The sequence below is a fragment of the Podarcis filfolensis genome, assembly GCF_964270895.1.
Source record: "Podarcis filfolensis genome assembly, chromosome: 13".
In the NCBI taxonomy this organism is placed as follows: domain Eukaryota; kingdom Metazoa; phylum Chordata; class Lepidosauria; order Squamata; family Lacertidae; genus Podarcis; species Podarcis filfolensis.
Window position 1 is genome coordinate 13,091,981 of NC_139615.1, and position 21,201 is coordinate 13,113,181.

The following is a 21,201-nucleotide window of genomic DNA, read 5'->3' on the forward strand; positions in this document are numbered from 1 at the left end:
CGCCAGGCCCTCCTGTCTTCCACTCCCTCCCACAGTTTGGTCAAACTCATGCTGGTAGCTTTGAGAAAACTGTCCAGCCATCTCGTTCTCTGTCGTCCCCTTCTCCTTGTGCCCTCCATCTTTCCCAACATCAGGGTCTTTTCCAGGGAGTCTTCTCTTCTCATGAGGTGGCCAAAGTATTGGAGCCTCAGCTTCAGGATCTGCCCTTCCAGTGAGCACTCAGGGCTGATTTCCTTCAGAATGGATAGGTTTGATCTTCTTGCAGTCCATGGGACTCTCAAGAGTTCTTTCAAGAGGGATTAAAGGGGACACCAGGAAATAAACTTAACTAAGAGATTCAAATGAATCTGCAAACTAGCTTCCAGCTATATTGAGGGGAATCTGCTCCGCTACATCATTTACTAGAGTGAGTGAAGGAAGGATAACACTTATTCAATATATCCTTTCCTACTATTCTTAACATTCCCACATTTCCCAGGCAACCTGAGACTTCTTCACATTGTCTGCCTCTGCTCCGCCCTCTTCATGCCTCTTCAGGTTCTGTGAGACCAGAGGAGGGGGAGCTTGTCCTATACACAGAACCTAGGAGATGCTTTCTAAATTGCATTTGTTCAAGAAAGCGGTCTCTCCTCAGCAGAGAGGGTACTATAGCTGCTGCGCAACTAATGTCTCTGTGACTCATAATGTGGCCCTCTTTATGCTGGTGGCAAGAAAAATCAGGAAGAATGAATTGGATAAAATTTCAGTAAATTGTAAGGTAGATTAGGAGATCTAAATAGAATTGCATGGCATGTAATCATGGAGGCGCCCCATTTGCAGTCTCACTTTCAAATACCGTTCTGATGGCTTATGCAGAGGCTTTGTTTACATATGCATTATTTTTTAAATTTTATTTCTGATTTTCAGTTTTATACATTTCAAGAATTTTACAATTGTTTTAACCTTTCAAAACTTGACTTCCTTCCCCTTCTTTCTGTGGTTCCTTATATTTATTTTTAATATTTTCTGCATATCCAAATTTGCTCATTTATTCATCTACCTTAAATATATACTCTTGAAAAACTGCAGGTTATTACAATAATCCCGCCAATGTTCTTATCTGTTTGTAATTTGTTTGTAAATATTCCATAAACCATTTCCATTCTTTTATTAAAAAGTTTGTTATTTTGATTTCTTATTTTTCTGGCAAATTTTGCCATTTCTGTGTATTCCATAATTTTTTGTATCCATTCTTCTTTTGTTGGGACTTCTTCTTCTTTCCTTTTTGGGGCAAATAACATTCCTGCCACTGTAGTCACATACAAAAATAAATTTCTATACAGTTTGGGTAGTTTACATGTACATTCTTTTGTTAAGTGTTTGTACAGTTTTGTCATGGCCTTTGGTTAGTACAATAAAAGCTTATTTTCCGTATCTCCTGGCCTAATGTAAGTAAAGAGATGAGTTGTAGAGCACTTTGTCCTAAAGAAAACAAAAAAAAAAGACCTCAAAAATTGCCAGCAATAATTCACTATCTGTCCCAAGCACTTATTTCAGGTTCACTGCAGTGCTGAGGTATCTTTTTCCTCAGGCCATCACACTCTGTACTCATCCCAGAAGTAGCAAGGATAAGGATCAAACGTATTGGCTTGAATCTACCCTTTTCCTCACATTCTTCTAAGCAGCAACTGCACACATCACTCCAATTCCCAGTTTAGACAGCCATTTCCTCAGGAGGATTCAGCTCCAGAAGCTTCCGTCAGAGCTAGATCAGAAGGAAAGAAAACCATATTGGCCTAATTAACTGGTGCCTGGATATGAACTTTTCTGGCAAGCTTTGTTGGGCTACCCTGTGGGAGCCAATTTAAAAGATGATCTGTAACTGCAACATTTCCTTCTAGCAGTGCCAATGTAGAGTGATTTTAATGGAGGAGTCGAGATGCAGTTCACCCACTCAATAGGTCACAGAAAAGTCACCTTGCTCTGTCGTTGGTTGAAGAGAGGGGATTGGTGAGGTGAGTTCTGCTCAAAGGAACTCTTTGAAATTGAGGGGACAATTCAGCCACTTTTCCCAGCAGAGTACAGGTGATAAAAGCTAAATCCTCTATGCACCAGTTTTGTTCTGCATGGGGAGGCAAGCTAGTATTTAGAGGGATGATTTTCACTAGTGAAAAGGCACGGGGGCGGGGGGAGTTAAACCCCTCCTCCACCAGCCATCATATGCCCAATTCAAATCTTCTCCCCTCCGCAGCTGTTTTTAAAGGCTTTAAAAAGTGTAGTTTGGACCTTAGTGTCATGGGTTAAAAATGCTCTCCCTACATCATTTCTGTTAAATTGAGGCACATTTTAAAAATAAAACTTTGTGCAAACACTAGAGGGCGATAGAACATAAAGGATGGGGGATACGGGAGAAAACTTGAGCATTAGTAACATGCAAAATATCTGCAGGTATTTTTTAAGTCTCACAGACATACTCAGTTTTGCAAGCCACACACAATCATGTAAGGCTGTAGTGAAACTCAGAAGTCTATATGCTGGACTGTGGTAATTATGGGATTACTGCAGGTGGTAGACTACATGAGTGTTCCTGCAGAATTGCTCTCCAACCCGTTTGTTTTTTATAACAAGGAAGGTCAACATCTGTACTCTAGGACCACTCAATTCTCCACACAGCTGTTCAAGGGCTGAAGTGTATTTTACCTCCAATGAGATCACCCACCACAAGAAAGCTGTCACCATGTGAGGGCTTCCTAAATGAGGAGCCCATCGTAAATACGTACCTGTGCACAGGGCACATGTTAACACTGCTTGATTTTGTATGTTACATGGGTCAAAGAGAAAGATGTTAACATTTCATCATCATCATCTTTTATTTGTATCCTGCCCTCCCCAGCCAAAACCAGGCTCAGGGCAGCTAACATCAAATATATAACATTGGTATAAAACCAAACATTAATTAAATTACCTCCTAAAAACAAGTCAGGATCAAATTAAAATCTAATTTAGATGGCTTTCCGCAGGATTTGGGTTGGGAACAGTAAATGCTCACCAGGCCCAACCGTTTACGCTATTCTTATATGAGCCTGTGATAATGCTGGGAGGCCTCTTTCATACTAGTTCTTATACAAAAAGAGGGGAGTCAGGCTGAGCCCTGACCAAAGGCCTGGTGGAACAACTCCCTCTTGCAGGCCCTGCAGGAGGACGTCAAATCCCAAGGGCCCTGATCTCGTGGCAATCTCCCTAATTCTTGAAACCCTTTCTTTCCCTTCAGAATGGACATGTGGGCAAACCTTTGAACCATTCCTCAATCAAAATTTGGTAGGTCCATCAGGGACTAAATGGCACTGCTTCCAGGAAGGGTGGATTACCAAGGCAACTTTTACCCATCCTTCTTCTATAGCAAGGAAATCTGGCCATACTCCCATGAGGCAAGTTGTCACTGCTCAGCCGTGGTGTCTCTCAGTCTACCCTAGACTGTGAACCTGAAGGAGCTTCTCCACCCCCATCATCCAGCCCAGAGACTGAGGTCTAGCTCTGGGGTCCTTCTTGCGGTTCTCTCATTGTGAGAAGTGAAGCTACATGGAAACAGGAAGGGCCTTCTCGGTAGTGGTGCCCACCCTGTGGAATGCCCTCCCATCAGATGTCAAGAAGATAAACAAGCATACAACCTTCTCTAGACAAGTATACAACCTTTTGTTAAATTAAATCTGAAGGCAGCCCTATATTGAAACACTTTTAATGTGTGATATTCTGTTGTGTTTTTGTATATTCTGTTGGAAGCCACCCAGAGTGGGCTGAGTCAACCTAGTCAGATGGGTAGAACTCAAAAAATAAAGTAACAACCACCATGCAGGGCTGCTATGAGGATAAAACTGGATCATGTGCTTTACCCTGCTTTGAGCCTTGCTAATCGAAATCTTTTTTAATCTTTGTTATGGGAACCAAACACAAGGCATTGCCCAAAAAGCAAAGAATGCAGGTTTTTATTGGTTAAAGTAGGGAACAGAAAGAGCAGAATATGTATAAAAATTACAAAGTCGAACTCAAAACATTGCCAAATAAATACAGATGTTATTATCTCCTGTATATATATACACACACACACAATAAAAGACAATGGGGGCTAGTGCTCAGCCAACTGGGATCTACGAAAGACAGAAAAGCCAAACAAGCTCAAATGCCCAAACTCAAGTGAAATGGAAGTTAAGGTGAGAAACGGGCAACAGGGTCGCCCTCCCTAACAGTAGAGATGGGGCAGGCCTGGTGTTGGAAAAGTGGGAAGAGTCTAGGGAAAGACAAGGGAGTGAGCTGAGCAGCCCTGCTGATTTTTCAGACTGACTCATGAAGGCTAATTCTTATTACTGCAGAGGATCGAGGCTAGGCTGATGCATAGGGAAGTAGAACTAGAGGGAGCAAAACTAGGGCTTAACCCTGGAGTCCTGCAATTCCCTCTCTTGTCTCTCACTCCTTCAACCTAGTGTCTTTGAATGTATGATAAAAACAAATCCAACCTTGCTGGGCCCTAGATAGCCAAGGTAGTGTCCTCCAGATGTTGTTGGACAACAACTCCCATCAGCCCCGGCTATCATAGCCAAGGAGGAGAAATGCTGGGAGCTGTCATTCAGCAACAGCTGGATGACACCGCCTTGGCTAACCCTGCCCCAGGCCTTTGATTTTCTAGATCCTCTGAGAGGTAGCAGGTTCTGCCTGAAGGCCAAGCACCACCAGGCAGGAGAGCAGTCCCCCCACTTGCCGTCTCCTCCTGCCCCCTCACTTCATTCACTTTGTGCCTGATACGCAATGGTGGCTGCAGCCTGGCTCTGGGATCCTTGCACTTTGCCATTCACCACTAGCAGGAGAGGCGTCTCCACCCGGATGCTAGAAAAAGTAAAACTCTGAAAAAGAGGAATGGAGAAAAGGTTAGGGTGCGGAGGAAGGATTCAATCTAAGTAAGGCCTCCCTCCCTCCAAACCTTGCTGACTGTAACAGGGACTACAGGGACTATTTTCAGGCAAGATTTGCTTACATATTGGCAAATTCAGGCAGTGTAATCACAGCTGATGGAGAGAACTTTGCACAACAAAACCAATGTCTCCAAAAGACCTGACATTTTGCGATAAGGAAAGTGACAGGAAAATGCACTGGGACAGTGTTAACACTTGCTTAGGTGTAATGTCTAGCTTTCCTGCAAACAAATCAAAATGAACTACGCATTAAATAGCTGGCACTGTCTAATCTCCTCTACAGGCAAATCAGGACAAATGCTCAAATAAGCAGGTTATCTGAAAACACACACACACCCAGATTTACACAACTTCCAACTGAAACAAAGTTTTTAAAGTGCCATTTTAAAAAAGACATGGAGGCTTCCTCTCCACTTGGAATCTTTCTCCCAGAATGACTGATCTGGGAATGGGTGGGGGAAAATACATAAGAACAAGGGGGTGCCAAGACAGACAAGATGACGCCAGTAAGCCTCGAATTGTTGCCTCTGCTTTAAACTGTTTCCATCACTTGTGCATTCAAGTAATTCTGTGCTGTCTCTTCCAACTACCTCTTTGGAGGCTCTGGTTGCATCACGAGCAACATGGAAACAGGTACGTAATAGAATTTGAAAGGGCCAAAGAAAGAGCACAGACGGAACTCACCTTGCCTTGGTGCTGGATGTGATGATGCCGAAGGTGAGGCTCAGGGATGGCCACCGAGTCCCCAATCAAAACCCCCCAGCTTTGCGCCATGTTGTACACAGTGACAGCAAAACAGGGGCCCTCGGTGGAGTCAGTCAGGCCAAAAGTGCTGTTTGAGTAAAGAGAGGAAAGAACAAAATATGTTTAAAAAGAAGTATCAGTCAGGTTGCTGGATGGGTAGACAGGCAAGTGGAAAGATCAAGAGATGAGCAAGATGGATACTTGCCCACACAGCAGAGCCCAAGGAGCTGGTCATGGTTGATAAAGCTCAAGGACAGACTAAGCATCTTGTAGGTGTCATAGTCTCCAAGCTCAACAGAGAGTTCCCTGTTATCCCATCAAAGGTAGTTTCTCCTTATTAGAACTGCCTTCCTCTACAGCAAGGATGGACAACCTCCAGCCAGTGAGCCAATCTCAGCTTGTGTGGTCGTTTTCCCCAAAACATGGCTACCACTCATAAGCCAACATCAGTTGTGATGTCAGCTGAGTTGGCAGGTGGGTGAGTGAATTTGGACAGCAAGGCCAATCCTGATAAGGATCTGGCTCATAGAGCCAAAAGGTTTTCCACTCCTGCTCTAAAGAACCAACAACACATCAAGCTGAACACATTACAGAATCAAGATTAAGGTATTTACTTCTGTTTAAGCAAGCGTCTGGTGGCCTCCATAATGATGTGCGTTTGTGGGATAAGCTTCCACAGCTTTTTGCTACTTTTAAATAATTATTGAAACCTATCCCAAACCTATCTTCCTAGGGAAGAATATAAGCCCTAACAAACTATGAAGAGAGTGGGATAAAGCTAAGCAGGAAGGAAAAGGTGGATATAGTCCGGGGGGGGGGGACATAGGAAAAGATTCCAAGGCAGGATGTGGCAGAAACTCACAAGGGCACCTTTTCCTCTGTGGTCAGACTGAACAGCACCTTCCCCAGCACCACAACACCAGAGTTAACGCCAGACCTCAAGGTGCCCAGGGGGCGCTGTTCCAGTTGCACCTTCTGACCCGAGGGCCCTTGGTAGCGCCCATCCCCACACGGGCCCAGCTGGGAGGTACGCAGGCTTCCCAGCATGCTCTGCAGCTTCTTGCCTTTCACTTTTCCCTGCAAGGGAGAAAAGCACCACGGTGAGTCACCTTTGCATTGTTGGACGATGCTACGTTTGCATGGGTCGGGCAGTGAGAGGACACCAAGTCTTGTTGCCGTTAATAATACCTTGTTTTCAAGGAGGCTGGTTAGCCGCTCCAGGAAATCTACGAGTTGCTGCTCCCGTTGGCGTGGTTCCGGACAAGCTGGATCAAGGGCTGCTGCCTGTGCAAAGCCCTCCAGAGCTTCCATGTAGTTTTCTTCATACTTATATAGCTGCCCCAAAAAACAACAGAGCAGAAAGTGATAGGCTACAGTCACGTGGAACATACACTACTATAGAAATAGGACACTGTAGGCACAGGTCAACTAAGTTAGAACAGGGGTGGAGATTGAAAATCGGTCCCTTGATGACTGCTTAGATGGTAGCCTTAAGATGTATTTCACTTGGAATTGCCAGCCACCCATCCTCTAACCCGTCCCACACTTTTCAGAGTTCTCCGCGATAGGTCAAGCACAAGCCAGCCAAACCTATCTTGCCCCATGACCCTCCCCATCCTTTCTGCTCACCGTGGCTCGATTAAGATGTAGATCTGGATTACAAGATGCCGTGGGGTCCACCTTCTCCTACAGAAAGAAGACCAAGAGAAAGGCATGAGCATCAACCATCACTTCCTCTGTGAGGACACTCTCCCCCTGCTCCCCCAGCACTTTCCTCCACAGTCATTTTTGCTTTTACCAGCTGAGCCCAAAATCCCTATCCACCCACCATCTAAAGGTGCATATTTATAAATGGCCCAGTGGCAAATCATCACAAGCCACACCTTTAGCTACCTCATTTTCTTTCCCCTTCATCGGTCCAGCTCACAAAATCCACAGAACAGTTACATAAGTAACCAATCCTGACATGTGTTGTTCCAGGTATTTATATGCTCACAGGATCACTCTGGAAAGTTATTGCATGAGCACCAAACTTTGTTTCTAGGCTGCCCCTAACTATCCCTATTGGGCAACTTTAGACTTCATTTTGATCTCTTGCACTTTTCCACTATGTTGGTGGGTCCGGCTGGGGACAGCAGCTGAGCTGAGCAAGAACCACTTTACAGATATGCCACAAAGTCACGATTTAGAAAACCAGGCATACTTCTACACCAACTACTGTCTGCCTCTATTCTACTATATTCAAAGCAGAGGAGCACAAAATCATGCACCATGATCTGGTTTCTCTCTCACACATACACAGTACTAGAACCCAGGGTCACCCAGTGATGAGGAATATTGTCAGATTCAGTACAGACAAAAGAACTTCTTCACAGACTGCATAGTTAAACTTTGATACTCACTATTATAATATGCAGTGGTGGGCACCAATTTAGCTTTAAAACAGGATTAGAAGAATTCACAGAGAATACAGATCTCAGGGGGTACTAGTCATGATGGTTACATATTAAGATTCAGATGCTGATGTCAGAATATCAGTTGCTAGGGATCACGAGCACAATTGCACTCATGCCCTGCTTGTGAGCTTTCCGTGGGCATAACTGGCCACACTGAGAACAAAATGCTGAACTCAATAGGCCTTTGGTATGACCCAGCCTTTGGGCTCTTATCTCCAAACAACCTCTTTTGTCAGATGCTAAAAAATAACAGGAGGTGAATATCCTCATCATCCTGGGTATGAGAACTTCCCAGGAGCACGGCAAACGCATGCTAGTGAAGACTGCAACATCTTTATTTTATTTTGCAAAATGCATTAATTGTTTTGCATTAGAAATATCAAAGCAATTTCTGAAACAGGAGGGACCTTTAAAAACAACATGTGTATCTCATTTTTGCCTTACAGCAAGTTGGTTAGGTAGACTAGATTGAGGTTAGGCGTGTATATGCAGCAAAAGGAAGTGGCAGAATCCCGAAATGCCACCTCAACCTGCAGACAGGAGGTGCCCTTTCAGTATCCTTGCCTGTGTAGACAGACAGTATGCTGTAGTGGTTAGAGTGTTGCACGAGGACGGAGGAGACCAAGGTTCATATCCCCACTCAGCCATTAAGTTCTCTGGGTGACTTTGGACCAGAAACTATCTAACCTACTTCGCATGACTGTTGTGAGGATAAAATGGGAAGTTGGGTGGGGGTGGGAAAGAGAACCGTGTATACTGCCTTGAGCTTCTGGGAAGAAAAGTGGGTATCAATCTAATAAATAAAATAAAAGAGTTACATAACTAGCATTCCAAGAAAGGATTATAGCCAAGATTATAGCTCCAGCTGTGCAAGTTTCTCACTTGGAGAGAGGGTTTGCTATTTATTTTATTTGTGTGGTTTTACTTAGAAGAACATTAGAAAATGTGATCTCCCTGCATGCAGTCAGAAGTGACTTAACCTGTTCCACCCCTTCAGAGTGCAACTTGCTCAGGTAACCCAGTAAGCTTTGCAGGCAAGAAAGGATTTGAAACTGGGTCTCCCTGCATCCATTACCAGCCCTCTAATCTGCCACCTAGAACTAGCCATTTCCACCTCAGCTGCTGGCAATGTAGAATCTTCAGAAGAGGCTTAGCCTGGGCCCCCAGCCCCCTCCTCCCCACCATACCACAGGCTTCCTCTAGAGTCCCCTCCAGCACCTACTGCTTGGGCATAGGCACTCAGCGCCTGCTGGGAGATCTTGGGGTTCTGCCCTGAATTGAAGAACAAGGAGAGGTAGGCATTGCCCAGAACATCTGTGGAATACAGAGAGCATAATTAGCAGGTTGCACAGCCGGTTCCCTTCCTTGCTCTATCCCATCCCACCTCAGGACCACCTGAAAAGGGGCGCATGACAGACTCACACCAGGAGCGGCCATCGCGCACATCCATCTGCACCGCCAGCTTGGCCTGCCGCACGCTGTCCATCACGTTGTGTGCATGCTCATCAGCGGAGTTCGTGCGCAGCTGCCTCAGCACCATAGAGAGATTCTGCAGAGAGGCCTTGTTCTTGCACTGAAGATAAAAAGGGCAGGAGAAAGACAAGGCTTCTGCAATTAGCAAGAATTCAAATCCTACCTAGTGAAATGCAAAATATGACTCTCACTTCCCCAAAGTATTCCTTGAGGTATGTCCTTTGGCTGAATAGTCCTGGCTTGAAGTGCCAAGGAGTTCTCCAAACTAGAATCACCGCCTGCCCAAGGGAGGACTGAGGGGGGACTTACATGGCTAAGCGCTCCAGAGAAGCAGGTGTGGGCAGCAGAGACATCACCCTTTTTCCAGTAAACTTCCCCTAACTGATTCCAGGCTTCTACCAGTTCTGGGTCCAGCTTGACAGCTTTGGAAAGCAGCTCTTCAGCCTGGGCATTATAATCTGGGGACACATTCAAGGCTTTCCCCTTCAGCATCAGTGTGTGAGCTCGACCCTTAGACAGGCCTAGCAGAGGATGCGAGAAAGAGATGCCGTAAGTGAACTGCAAGGCCATGAAATCCACACTGTGCTAGAAATTCAGTAACCGAGCTCATCCAAAATAATAATAATAATAATAATTTTAGTATTTGTACCCCACCCATCTGGCTGGGTTTCCCCAGCCACTCTGGACGGCTCACAATAGAATATTAAAAACACAGTAAGACATCAAACATTAAAAACTTCCCTAAACAGGATCGTACATAACCACCCTAATACCACCAGGAGCACAAATAATCAGGAATGCACAATAAAAAGGACATCTGCAGAGCCTCACAGCATATGAGGAAGGGGGAGGAGGAATGGTATACAAGTAGGAGAAAGGAGAATGCTGGTTCTGTTGAGATTTACCTTCTAATGCTTCCATTTTCTGAAGAGTCTTCTCCATCTCTTCCTGTACATCCTGCTGCTTTTTCCCAGCATCTTCCACCTTGTGGCTCTCAAAATAATGGTCTCGGAAATGATATAGCTGGTCAACCAGTTCCTATCAGGAAATCGCCAAACAGGGAATGTTACCATCAAACCAGAGCAACAACGTCTTGCCAATACACAGCATGCACCGAAAACAGAAGCTAAACAAACACTTTTCTATCACTACCTTGACATTTGATGGTGGTTAATGGATGCCAAAGGAAGCATGTATGGCAAATTTGTGCAAAATGAGGTGTCTTTAGTTTTCCATTCAATATCGTTCGTTTCCAGGTTCCAGCAGTCTACAGTTGCTCAGGCACGAGCCAAAAAAACCCCCCAACTTTTAAAGACATGGCTGAGCACGCCACACCCTTGATTTCAATAACTAAGCTCTGAAAGTGATAAGAAAAGGGGTTGAAATAAATGACCCTCAGGGAATTGGACTAGATGCCCCCCCCCGCCAACGTGCTACGAGTCCTGGTCCTCAGTGGCTTGAGGGGCGAGCAAAACCGAAGTACAAAGAAGAACGGGCAGAATCCTATGCAGTCAAAAGAAGGGGCAGGTTGCACCCCCTTCTCTGCATGGTTTCCACATCCACATTCCTCCACTCCCCCTCTAGCTACATCTCCTCCCTCATCGCTTGAAGTATTGTAATGGGGGGGGTCCTGCTGGAGAAGCATATTCGGCAGCATATTCCCAGTAAAATGAGATCCGGGTGGATCCTGACACAGTTAAAACACCTGCACGGAGCAGGATGGAACTCCTGGCTGCTGCTTCCATGTTTTGCCAACTCGGGTGGGGGGGCGAGGAAACTGTTCGGATAATATATTGACTTTAGCAGAGGTCAGAGGAAGAAGAAAAACGGTAGGCTTATGACACGGCGAGATGTTTTGCTCGCCCTACCTGCAAACCTTGCCGAGCTTGGGGGTTTTCTTCTTCTTCCTCAGCCATGATCGCTCGAGACTCTCCTCCGTTTCCTGTTATTCTCTTTGCTTGCAACCACGGAGGCTCCTGCAGAGACATCTAAAGGACTGGAGGCCAAACTGCAAGCCACAAAGAGAGGAATAGACCATTCTTCCTGGAAGCAGTCGGAATCATCCTGGCCGTGTTTAAATAAATGTTTTGCATTACACCTGCGTGACAGAGATGTACCTTCTTTTCTTATGCTGTTTCATAGCGATGGTGTTTTGAAAGATAACAGCCGTTCCTTATATTCGTTAAAATAAAATAAGAACAGCTTGTTCCCTGCCCAATGGAAAATATTCTGTACGTGCTCTGAGACACTGTTTCTGAAACACGAAGCTGCAGCTATTCAAAAGGAAGCTTGTCATATTTTTCCTTCTGTATTTTCAGCTGTATCTTATGTGAATTGCTTACAGGTTTCTGCGATACAAATGCCATGAAATTACATACTGTATTTACATTTCATATTAAAATGTTTTCACTAGCAAGACAGAATCCAATCCTTTGCATAGGTGGGCATGCTTAAACCCATTAACTTCAATGGTTTTGTGCAAAAATCATGAAACAGGTTGTGTCTGGGTGCTCAGTGAAATTTTATTTTTATTTTGTATTCCTCCTCTGCTTTCTTTCCCAAGAAATGGATGTTTGTAATTATGGTAATACAGACTAGTTACCCTTTATGCATCTTAATCACTCCATTCTATATATGGTGAGGATGACATCAGAAGTGTGAATACAAAATCAAATGGTGATTAATGCAGGTAAAATGCATAGAATCAAAGGGGCTGGAAGGATCCAATTATCTGATTTGCAGAGCAATACAAACTCATCTGAAGTCTAGTAAATGCCTAAAATTTTAAAACAGGCTTCCTTAACCTCGGCCCTCCAGATGTTTTTGACCTACAACTCCCTTGATCCCTAGCTAGGCAGGACCAGTAGTCAGGGATGATGGAAATTGTAGTTTCAAAACATCTGGAGGGCCGAGGTTGAGGAAGCATGTTTTAAAATGACTAACTTTAAAAAGCTATTAGAACTTAGGTTGTTTCCAATGCTAATCCTACTCAGAGTACATCCATTTGAATTAATGAACCTGTTAGTCATGTCTGTTCTACTCTAAGTAGGACTAGCATTGGCTACAACCCTAAGTTCTAACAGCAAAAACTGCTCATAGTGGTATGTACCAACAAAAAGTGTGTGCACACTAATCAGAGGCAAACACACCAGGCATATTAGATTTTTCCTCCCCACCCCACAAAAAACCTCAACCCCACCTGTTTCAATAAGCAGTGAACAAATTAAACACAGGCTTGCAAACATGTTTATGCACGTAATTGGAGAAAAAAAGTACCATTACATTACAACACAAATGTGGCAGTTCAAAGCAATCATCAGGAGGAAAGATCACATAACACATTAGTTGCAACAATATAGTAATTAAACAATTAGGCTGTAATCCTGTACATCTGTACCCAGACACCACAGAGTTCAATAGACCTTATTACCAGGAAAGTATATGTAAGATTGCAGCCTTAGTGCCAGAAAAAAAATGACATGGTGAAGCAAGCTTTCACATTTCACTTTAAGGAATCATAATTTGTGTGAGAGCCAGAGTCATAATCGTATGTTGTAGGACGGGAATTAATGTTGCTGAGTAATAGAACAATGACAGCATATATGCAACAATATCTAGAGGTGCGGGTGGCTATAGTAACCATTAGCAACAACTGGAACACTCTGCTGAGAGAAAGAAAGAAGCTTAGAAAGGAATTGGTTTTAACTGGCGCATTTACTCCTTTAGTCCTCACTGCAGGCTCTCTTCCTTTAAAATTTGCTACTTCTGAGATTTCAGGAAATTTAACGCACATTAGACTTCACTGAGATCTGGCCTGTGGGTTCTTTTAAACGAGCATTTCAGTCCAACAAGCATTTCATGCCTAACCTGGATATTCAAAAAGGCCTAAACTTGTCAACATAAGTTACAGTTTATATTCTCTTAATTTTATATGCCTTGTTGCCTCCTGCTTGCTGTTCCAAACCATTGCCAGGAGAGGTAAAGAAGCTGTTGCCAGACTGGCCCAGTGGTGGAGAGGCAGCAAAGAAGGGTTTGAAATGGAAGTCCCCCTCACCACGCCAGCCCTGGATAGGTGTTGCATTCTCAGAGAACCTGGCAGCATTACCTAGAACATGTGAGCAAGAGATATTGTATTAGGGGGATTTTAATCTATAAGTAAGTCAATATTAGCCACAGTAGTATGTTAACACAGAGAATACTCAATATATGCCTACAGTTTTACTAGAGTAGACTGACTGATAGATTGATTGATTGTTAAGCCTCTCTGAGAATTGTAGCTCTGTGAGGGAAAATTAGGAATCTCCTTTTGACTCCTTACAAACTACCGTTTCCAGAAGTTGAGGCAGGAGGCTAAGGCAGTTTAAAGTGGCAAGATCCTGCTTTAAATGTATAGTGTAGATAAAGAAATGATTAGGGCATATTCAGTGAGGTGTGGCACTCAAGAGAATTAACCACAAAAATTGGACAAAGTTCCATTTGCTTTGCTAGGAGAGACAGAAGAAATGAGTTGGTAACATCACCAACATTGTCATCAGAATTTATTATTTATATGCTGCCCATCTGACTGGGTTGCCCCAGCCACTCTAAGCGGCTCCATGTGTTTAGGGGCAAAGCTATACTTTTATAATATACATAGGATTTCCCCATCATGCCTATGTTTCTCTCATATTGTGCTTTGTGGAAAAAAAGTTAATTGCACTGAGTATGCTAGTACAAGTTTAACTACCCAACTGAAAGGCCCCTGTCCTTACCCAAAGAGAAACCAAATACAGGCTGGGGCATCATAGGAGGCTCTTGGCCTGCCTCCTGGTTGGCCACAGCAATGTTGCGCAAGCGTAGGCTGTCATAGAGGCCCTGCAGTTTCTGGTACTGCCGATTGCGCTCCATGAGTTTCTCTGAGAGCTCAGTGAATTTCTTTTTGTATTCTTCCAGTACTTTCTTTAGGGAGGAGACCTCACTCTTCATGGAAGTCAGCTCCACATCTTTGCTCTGGAGTTGCTGGGTGTAGACTTTCTCCATCTGCTTCAGGTGGCCCTCTGCCTTGCTGTAGGTATATTCTTGGTATAAGCGCTCCTGATGAACCTGCAAGGATAGAAGATAAGAGTAAGCAGGAGCATAAGAGCCACTGTGATGTCAGAGCCGAGCAATATGTGCTCGATGTAGTCCCCCCTCCCTTAATTCTTTTATTCTTCCTCATTATTTTTCTTCCTTTCTCTTTCAGCTGAAATCTCTAGCAGAAGTTGAGCAGATTGGAGGCTGGAGTAGTAGTACAGTCAAACCTTGGTTGTCAAACATAACCCATTTTGGAAGACGGTTCGACTTCCAAAACGTTTGACAACCGAAAACTGAAGCGGAAGCCTCAATAAAATAAGGAAACTCAAAATGGAAGTCATGTAGCACATTCAGCTTCTGAAAACTGGAGCAGTTACTTCTGGGTTTTTGCCATTCGGGAGCCAAAACATTCCAAAACGGAGGCATTCGGGAACCAAGGTTTGACTGTAGCAGTAGTAAATTAATGTCTATACCTCCCTTCATCTAAGGATCACAGGGTGGTTTACAATATAAAAACACAAACATGCATAACATAGTAACAAAACAAAAAAAAACAAATAACCCCCAACACACACGGTTTAAAAGGCCATAGATTGTTTAATTAGTCAAATGTAGTTTCCTAACTATTTTATGTCTGGTTTTTCTGTTACAAATCCACCCCAATCCGCATCTCCTCTTAACAGTGAAAAGATAGAGTACAGCTAAATTTTCAAAACCTTAAAATGCCATTGGTGGAAATCCGTTCAAGGAGTGTTTACCTGGTATGTCCAGAAAGCCAGAGCCCTAGAACTGATGTCCAGAATAATCTCTGGTCGCAGTCCAGATAGGACCATGGCTTTATATTCCTCAGATGGACTGAGTTCTGTTCGAACAATATCCAGTTTACCAGAAAGAGCACTGGTGCAAGCAGGGCAGACTGCAGGCGAGCGGCTAAATTCCCCACTGCCATGTTGGTCACAGAAAATATGTGAGCAGGCTGTGACCCATGCGTAGCCTGAAAGTTTGACTCGGCATTTGCGGTAATTGCAAAGAAGCATATCCTCACAGACTGACATGTTTGATGGAGCCAGTGGAAAAGTTTTGCAAATACTTTTTATGCGATGGAAAGGTAGCGTTCACCATACCACACCTATAAAATGAAATAAGTATTAATGCTAGGATTTTCAAATTGCTTATAGGCTATGGCTGCCTGGCGGAGAACTGGACTTAAGATCATTATATGTTCATTTAGCAGATCTGCAATTCAGATTACCTGCAGGTAATTCAGATTACCTCCTCCTATTACAATATATGTCTACCTGAACCTTAAGATAGTCTTCTCAGGCCCTGCTCCTGGATCCCCTAATTGTAGTGAGTGGGATGGATTCCAAGGACAGGATCTATTCAGTGGTGACACCTCAGCTACAGAATAGCCTCCTCAAAAGATGTCTGGTGCCTTTTTCAGCACCACATTAAGACATTTTTTATTGACTCAGGCTTTATTATTGCATTTTGAATCCATGCAGTAGCTCACCCCCAGCCACCTGAATTCAGTGGTATCTTGCCCACAGCTATCATGGCCTTTGACAGTCAATAAATTTGTCCTATCTCTAAGCTCATCTAAACAAGTGACCATCTAAATCAATAAATAAAAATCATGTGACAGTGAATTCCATAAATTATGTGTCTTCCAGACTTGGTGGTAGGAGATCATTTTTATAGTACTAGTTCGGTCGTGGACTTTAGGGAGGATGCTAGGCAAGTCATTTTCTCTGCCTCAGTAAGATCCCCATCTGTAACATGACATTTATTTTGTCCTGTGTTGCAGCTTTCACATACTGTACGAAAAAACAATCCATAGTACTTAATGTAACAACTTCATGGCGAGTACAGGCACCTATTTTTCTAGGGAGAAAAGCACTGGATACAACCTATACTAAGTTCCATTAATTTCAGTGGGCCTACTCTGAGTAGATACAGCCCAGGGAGTGCAAAACAGCCAAGAGATCAATCATCCAGTTCACCTTTTAAAGAATATTTGAAACACACTGTCCCTTCCAATTCTGCAAGTCTATTGTTCTTCTCCTTGAAAAATTCTAGGCACTGGGCTTTTCCCTACAGTTGCACTTTCCAACAAATAACAGTGCCCAGAATTCTTTGAAGGAAAGGATGCTCTTCACCCTCCACACCCCATGCCCATCCACAGAGGATATTTTTATAATACTTATATACTTTTAAAAAACACCACACACATTAAGCCCACTTTTTATTCACAACACATCAGTTCAATACTAAAACACTACCCATTGTTCTTTTTTCTTATAGTGGGAGGCAAGTCCCAGAAATTTAACAGACTTTAAATTTCCCTTCAAGGAACATAAAATCCTGCTGGGTCAGACCAAGCAGCCCCGTCTAGTCCGGCATCCTTTTTCTCACAGCAGCCGACCAGAAAATGACTTTGGGAAGCCCATCGACTAGATAAGATTAACCAGATGTACTTCCGCCTCCCACACAGCTGTCACAGTGTGAACAAAAAGTGGCACTCTTGAGTAAACAATAAAAGTTCAGCGAGTAGCTATTTTTGGCGGGGGGGGGGCGGGGTGCAAAAACAAACAAAACCCTGTTGTTTTAAAAGAAAGCCAGGAAGTTGATGCTTTTGTGACGTAATATATTGAACTCTTTCGAACGAGGTATTTTACTGACATGAGTGCGCAGGCTTGTGAGGCAGTTATTTACAAATGGGAGTTAGAAAGATGGGCGATGGGGGAGGGGGAATAGGCAGCGAAGAAAAGGCGGGAAAATATTAGAACGCCGAGGTTGGAAAAGAAGAAAGATGCTCACGCGCCGCCTCTTGATTGGTCCCCCACCCCCCGCGTCTCCAACGGCCGGAGCTCGCGCTGCTCTTCAAACCTACTTTTAATTCCAGCTCTTTTTGCCAACGCTTCCCCTGAGGCGCTAAAGAAGGCGAGGGGCGGGAGAGGGGGGGAAGTGGATAGGAATGCGAATCGCCAGGGGCATATCGCTGGCGGAAAGAAAAGCGAGTTAAGCACGGAACTGTTGTGTTTTGTTTTTAAGCTGGATTTCTCCACGTCCCCGTCACAGAAATTAAAATGCCCCTCACGTGCCAGTCAGTGAATTATAAAAGTTGCAAGCCGGAGTTCTGCAAACAACCAAAAAATGGTTGGATTGCGCGCACACACACACACAGCCCTCACGCACGCTCCCCACCCCTATGAATCCCAGCTTAGTGTGGTTGCTCCATTTCTGCTTTTATACAGTACTAAGAATAACTAGGCAGTGAAGAGTGTTTTAAGTCATTGCCTCTCTCGCACCCATGCAGTACTTAATCCATTTAAGGCAACTTCAAGCGCAAAAACCATTGTCTGGAATGGACAGTAAAATAACTTTATTAGTCAGGCAAAAACGAATTACCAGTGCAAGTTTTCAAAGTCCATCAGAATTGTTCCCGAGCCTAGTATGTATTTTTATGTAACACAACAGAAGCTACATCCAACAAATAAGTTTGAAGTTTCCTGTCCCCACATCAGCCCTTTTCAAAGTGAACTCTGTATTCACAACATCTCTTTGCACCTCCCAGTTCTAGTACTGTACTGAAAATCACCATTTGCAAGTCACAAAAAAAGTGTTATGGGCTGTAAAGGTATTGTGTATATACACAGCCTAATTTTGATGCTTTTATTCCAGGCAATGCTATGTACCCTTTTGCTATAGCTTTAGCCCAAGGCTGGTAATATTCAGAAGACTGGATTCTTGTGTCTGTTTCAGTATGCGTGAAGCCTCCTAATTGCAGTACCAAATGGCTGAAAACTTATAAAAATTGACAACTCTTCACGGTGGAATATTTGTGGTTTGGACTTTTAACAAATCATGGACCCTTTCAGTTTTTAAAAGGCTTATTTTTAAAAGGCTTATTGCTCCCATCCGAATAAAACTGAAAAATTACACTGCATTTCAGCTCACCGAGCACAAGCCATGTTCGTATTTTCACCAACCCAATAACACTACGTAAATACGCTGTGTGCTGCAATTCCAACTTGTTTCCTTGGTTCTCTCAGGAACATTATTCCAGCAGCACACTTAAAATTTAACCTGACTCCATTTAGACGAATCCTATCCTATCCTGCTACAAACCTGTATAGCCGTCCTCTCCCCTCTCATGGCTTTTAAGGTTTGTGTCTCAACTAAAGGGTAGACTATTTTAACTAGCCACTTGATATGTTGTATCTCTAATAGACTTTGTTAATTTGAATATTGAAAAGATGTCACAACTATAAAAGATGTCATATGCTTTGACAAGGCTCTAAAATTAAAGTGTCAACTTAGATGAAAACTTTGTCATTGGCTACACTAAGTTATATTCAAGAGAAAACCCACTGAGATTAAGGAATGTAATTTCAATGGATCTGGTTGAGTACAACTAACACTGGAACAGTCCTTTTGTTTTCAAAGTTGCAATGACTTGTGAATTTGTAAAAAAGAAAGCACCCTGTTCACAACTATGTATTTTGGGTGAGGGTGTACAAAGCAGGTTTATGGCATCAAGATGGCGTTTTTATCTCCAAATGTTGTTTTGGAAAACAGCTTTTTCTCAGAGTAAGATACAACATGTGCTAGAGGGAGCTATTTTCCATGTACACTTGTTCACCTATCTTCAGATATGTGGCACTGTTTTCCATAACCATATTGATGTAATTATACTCTAGCAAAGAATTTGTGAAAATCTGAAACTCGACCATTTCTTAATTATGAATTGTACACAATTTCAAAAGGTGTTCAACATATACTCCACTTAGTAAATGTGGACGATAATGAGCTACAACTTAATTATTAGGACAATTTTTTTATTGTTGGTGGTCACACATATAACACTCAAGAGAGTAAGGAGCCACTATCTTGTTTTCACATGTTACAGCAAATTCATCCATCTTCTGTACCACTTTTTTCCATGGTGAAACAGAGAAATACTGTTCTCACTTTCATGCCTGTGTCCAACAAACCTGTGGAAAATGATTTAAACATTTAGAAATGTAAATTCAAGCTTCCTGTTAAAAAGCTAGGCAATCACAGCTCAGTTATTCCATTAAAAAAACACTCCTTTTGGCTTGCTGGCTCATGATTTAAAGCTTCACGTTTGCATTTTTCAGAATGTCTGACCCCGCAAAATTCAATAGTGCCAACAGACAGCCAACCCATCCAAAGGCACATTGAGTGAAGAAAGGCCAGCTTTAATATTTGATGACACAAAATCTCACCGTCTACGGCTTGCGACAGCAAGAGGAACAGTCATCATGCATTTACACTTTTGAGCACACTTACCAACCCCTGCTCCACCCACCCCTATTTATACTTCAAATTTCCACTATTATTTTGATGATTCACTCCTTTTAAAGAATCTGTTGCCCTCCTGAGGATGTTGGACTGTAACTCCCATAGTCCCTAGCAGCTGGTCGTGCAGGCTGGAGTCTGAAAACATCTGGAGGGCCAAAGGTGCTTTAGAGGCACTGACACTGTCTAGTTTGTTTGGATCCTGCCCATTAGATTTCATACTATGAAAGATAAATTCTACTATATAAATAGCAACTTCTTACAAGACAGTAATCAGTGGTTTGGATGCAAATGTCTTCTGCTAAGTGGCGAGAGAAAAAGCTTCAGTCCTTACATTTTGTAGAGGCTCAGGATGGGGAATGTGCACCATTGCTGTTTCATCTCTTTAGAATCATCTGCCCTATAAAAGAAAAGAGTGGCAGCTATTTAGTTAGCAAGCATCCTTCTTTAGATCTGACTGGTTCTTGCTCCCCTCTCAACTGTAGAAAATTTGGTTACCACGGAATGGGTCATGTCTCCATACAAAGCAATTTAAATTTTATTCCACTGTCTAATTTCTATTGACTGGGTGTCGTTCCCCCCCCCCCAGTCTATAGCAGTGCAAAATCAAGCAAACCCCCCCAACCTCTCTTCATAAGAGGGTGAGAGAAGACCACTGTCACCTGACCTACACAGGAAACTGGAGGGTTCGCCCTCCCATCACAAGATAGGAAGAACTCAGTTTTGCACATTCCTGTCTGGTGGAGTGGGAGGGACAACCCATATGAGGATCCCCTCCTCCCTGCAGGAAAATAAGTCACTACGAACTAAACACCAGCCAAAACGTAAATGCTTTTTTCCTTACACCCCTTGGTCTTCTTGCTTCTGTTCAGCAGAAATTTAGGAAGTTTTGGGGAAGTGAGAAGAGCTAAGGGCCATGACCTGGTACAACTTCCAGTTTGAGGAAGAAATCAGCAACTAAAAGCTTGCAATCAGATTTAATCTAATTGGTCCAAATAAATGACCATCTTAACCATTTTTAGAGAAGTATGCCTAACACTTTGGGGAAAGTAACTCTTGAGTTCATCACAAATATGCCTAGATAAATATATTTAGTTGACCCTATAAAAACAAGAATGGCATATATTTTATAAGATAAACAAGTCATTCAAGTATTGTTGCAATAGGTTACTATGCTGTTTCTGTTATCTAAACAACATCAAGCCCAC

The 21,201-nt window shown here is 43.1% G+C and overlaps 2 protein-coding genes across 7 annotated transcripts; both read right to left on the reverse strand.

Annotated features, from left to right (window-relative positions):
* Positions 1–3,945: 3,945 nt before the first annotated feature.
* TTC5 (tetratricopeptide repeat domain 5) lies at positions 3,946–12,741 on the reverse strand. Its single transcript, XM_083584201.1, has 10 exons — positions 11,485–12,741; positions 10,522–10,654; positions 9,926–10,137; positions 9,566–9,716; positions 9,366–9,457; positions 7,317–7,373; positions 6,876–7,022; positions 6,550–6,764; positions 5,628–5,775; positions 3,946–4,874 (listed from the first exon to the last, which is right to left on the reverse strand). The coding sequence occupies exons 1-10, from the start codon at positions 11,602–11,604 to the stop codon at positions 4,755–4,757; spliced, it is 1,395 nt and encodes a 464-aa protein (XP_083440327.1). The 5' UTR covers positions 11,605–12,741; the 3' UTR covers positions 3,946–4,754.
* Positions 12,742–12,846: 105 nt separating this feature from the next.
* On the reverse strand, positions 12,847–17,469 carry CCNB1IP1 (cyclin B1 interacting protein 1). 6 transcript variants are annotated; one of them, XM_083584257.1, is made up of 4 exons: positions 17,351–17,469; positions 15,427–15,797; positions 14,368–14,698; positions 12,847–13,721 (listed from the first exon to the last, which is right to left on the reverse strand). In XM_083584257.1, exons 2-4 carry the CDS (start codon positions 15,721–15,723, stop codon positions 13,528–13,530), a joined length of 822 nt encoding a protein of 273 aa, XP_083440383.1. In that variant the 5' UTR covers positions 15,724–15,797; positions 17,351–17,469; the 3' UTR covers positions 12,847–13,527. The 6 variants fall into 6 exon arrangements, with proteins under 6 accessions (XP_083440383.1, XP_083440386.1, XP_083440385.1 ...); XM_083584260.1 differs by having other exon boundaries at positions 17,003–17,455; XM_083584259.1 differs by lacking the exon at positions 17,351–17,469 and adding an exon at positions 17,047–17,344.
* Positions 17,470–21,201: the final 3,732 nt, after the last annotated feature.

Bases quoted from the DNA above. Each gene is read 5' to 3' on its own strand.
- TTC5 (XM_083584201.1), bottom strand. From the start codon at position 11,604: ATGTCTCTGCAGGAGCCTCCGTGGTTGCAAGCAAAGAGAATAACAGGA. The intron at 9,458-9,565 runs GTGAGTCTGTCA...TGTATTCCACAG, and splicing joins GCGCGATGGCCGCTCCTGGT to ATGTTCTGGGCAATGCCTAC. The intron at 4,875-5,627 runs GTGAGTTCCGTC...CCTCTTTTTCAG, and splicing joins ACATCCAGCACCAAGGCAAG to AGTTTTACTTTTTCTAGCAT.
- CCNB1IP1 (XM_083584257.1), bottom strand. From the start codon at position 15,723: ATGTCAGTCTGTGAGGATATGCTTCTTTGCAATTACCGCAAATGCCGA. The intron at 14,699-15,426 runs GTAAACACTCCT...CTATCCTTGCAG, and splicing joins TGGCTTTCTGGACATACCAG to GTTCATCAGGAGCGCTTATA. The intron at 13,722-14,367 runs GTAAGGACAGGG...CACATGTTCTAG, and splicing joins TGTATTTGGTTTCTCTTTGG to GTAATGCTGCCAGGTTCTCT.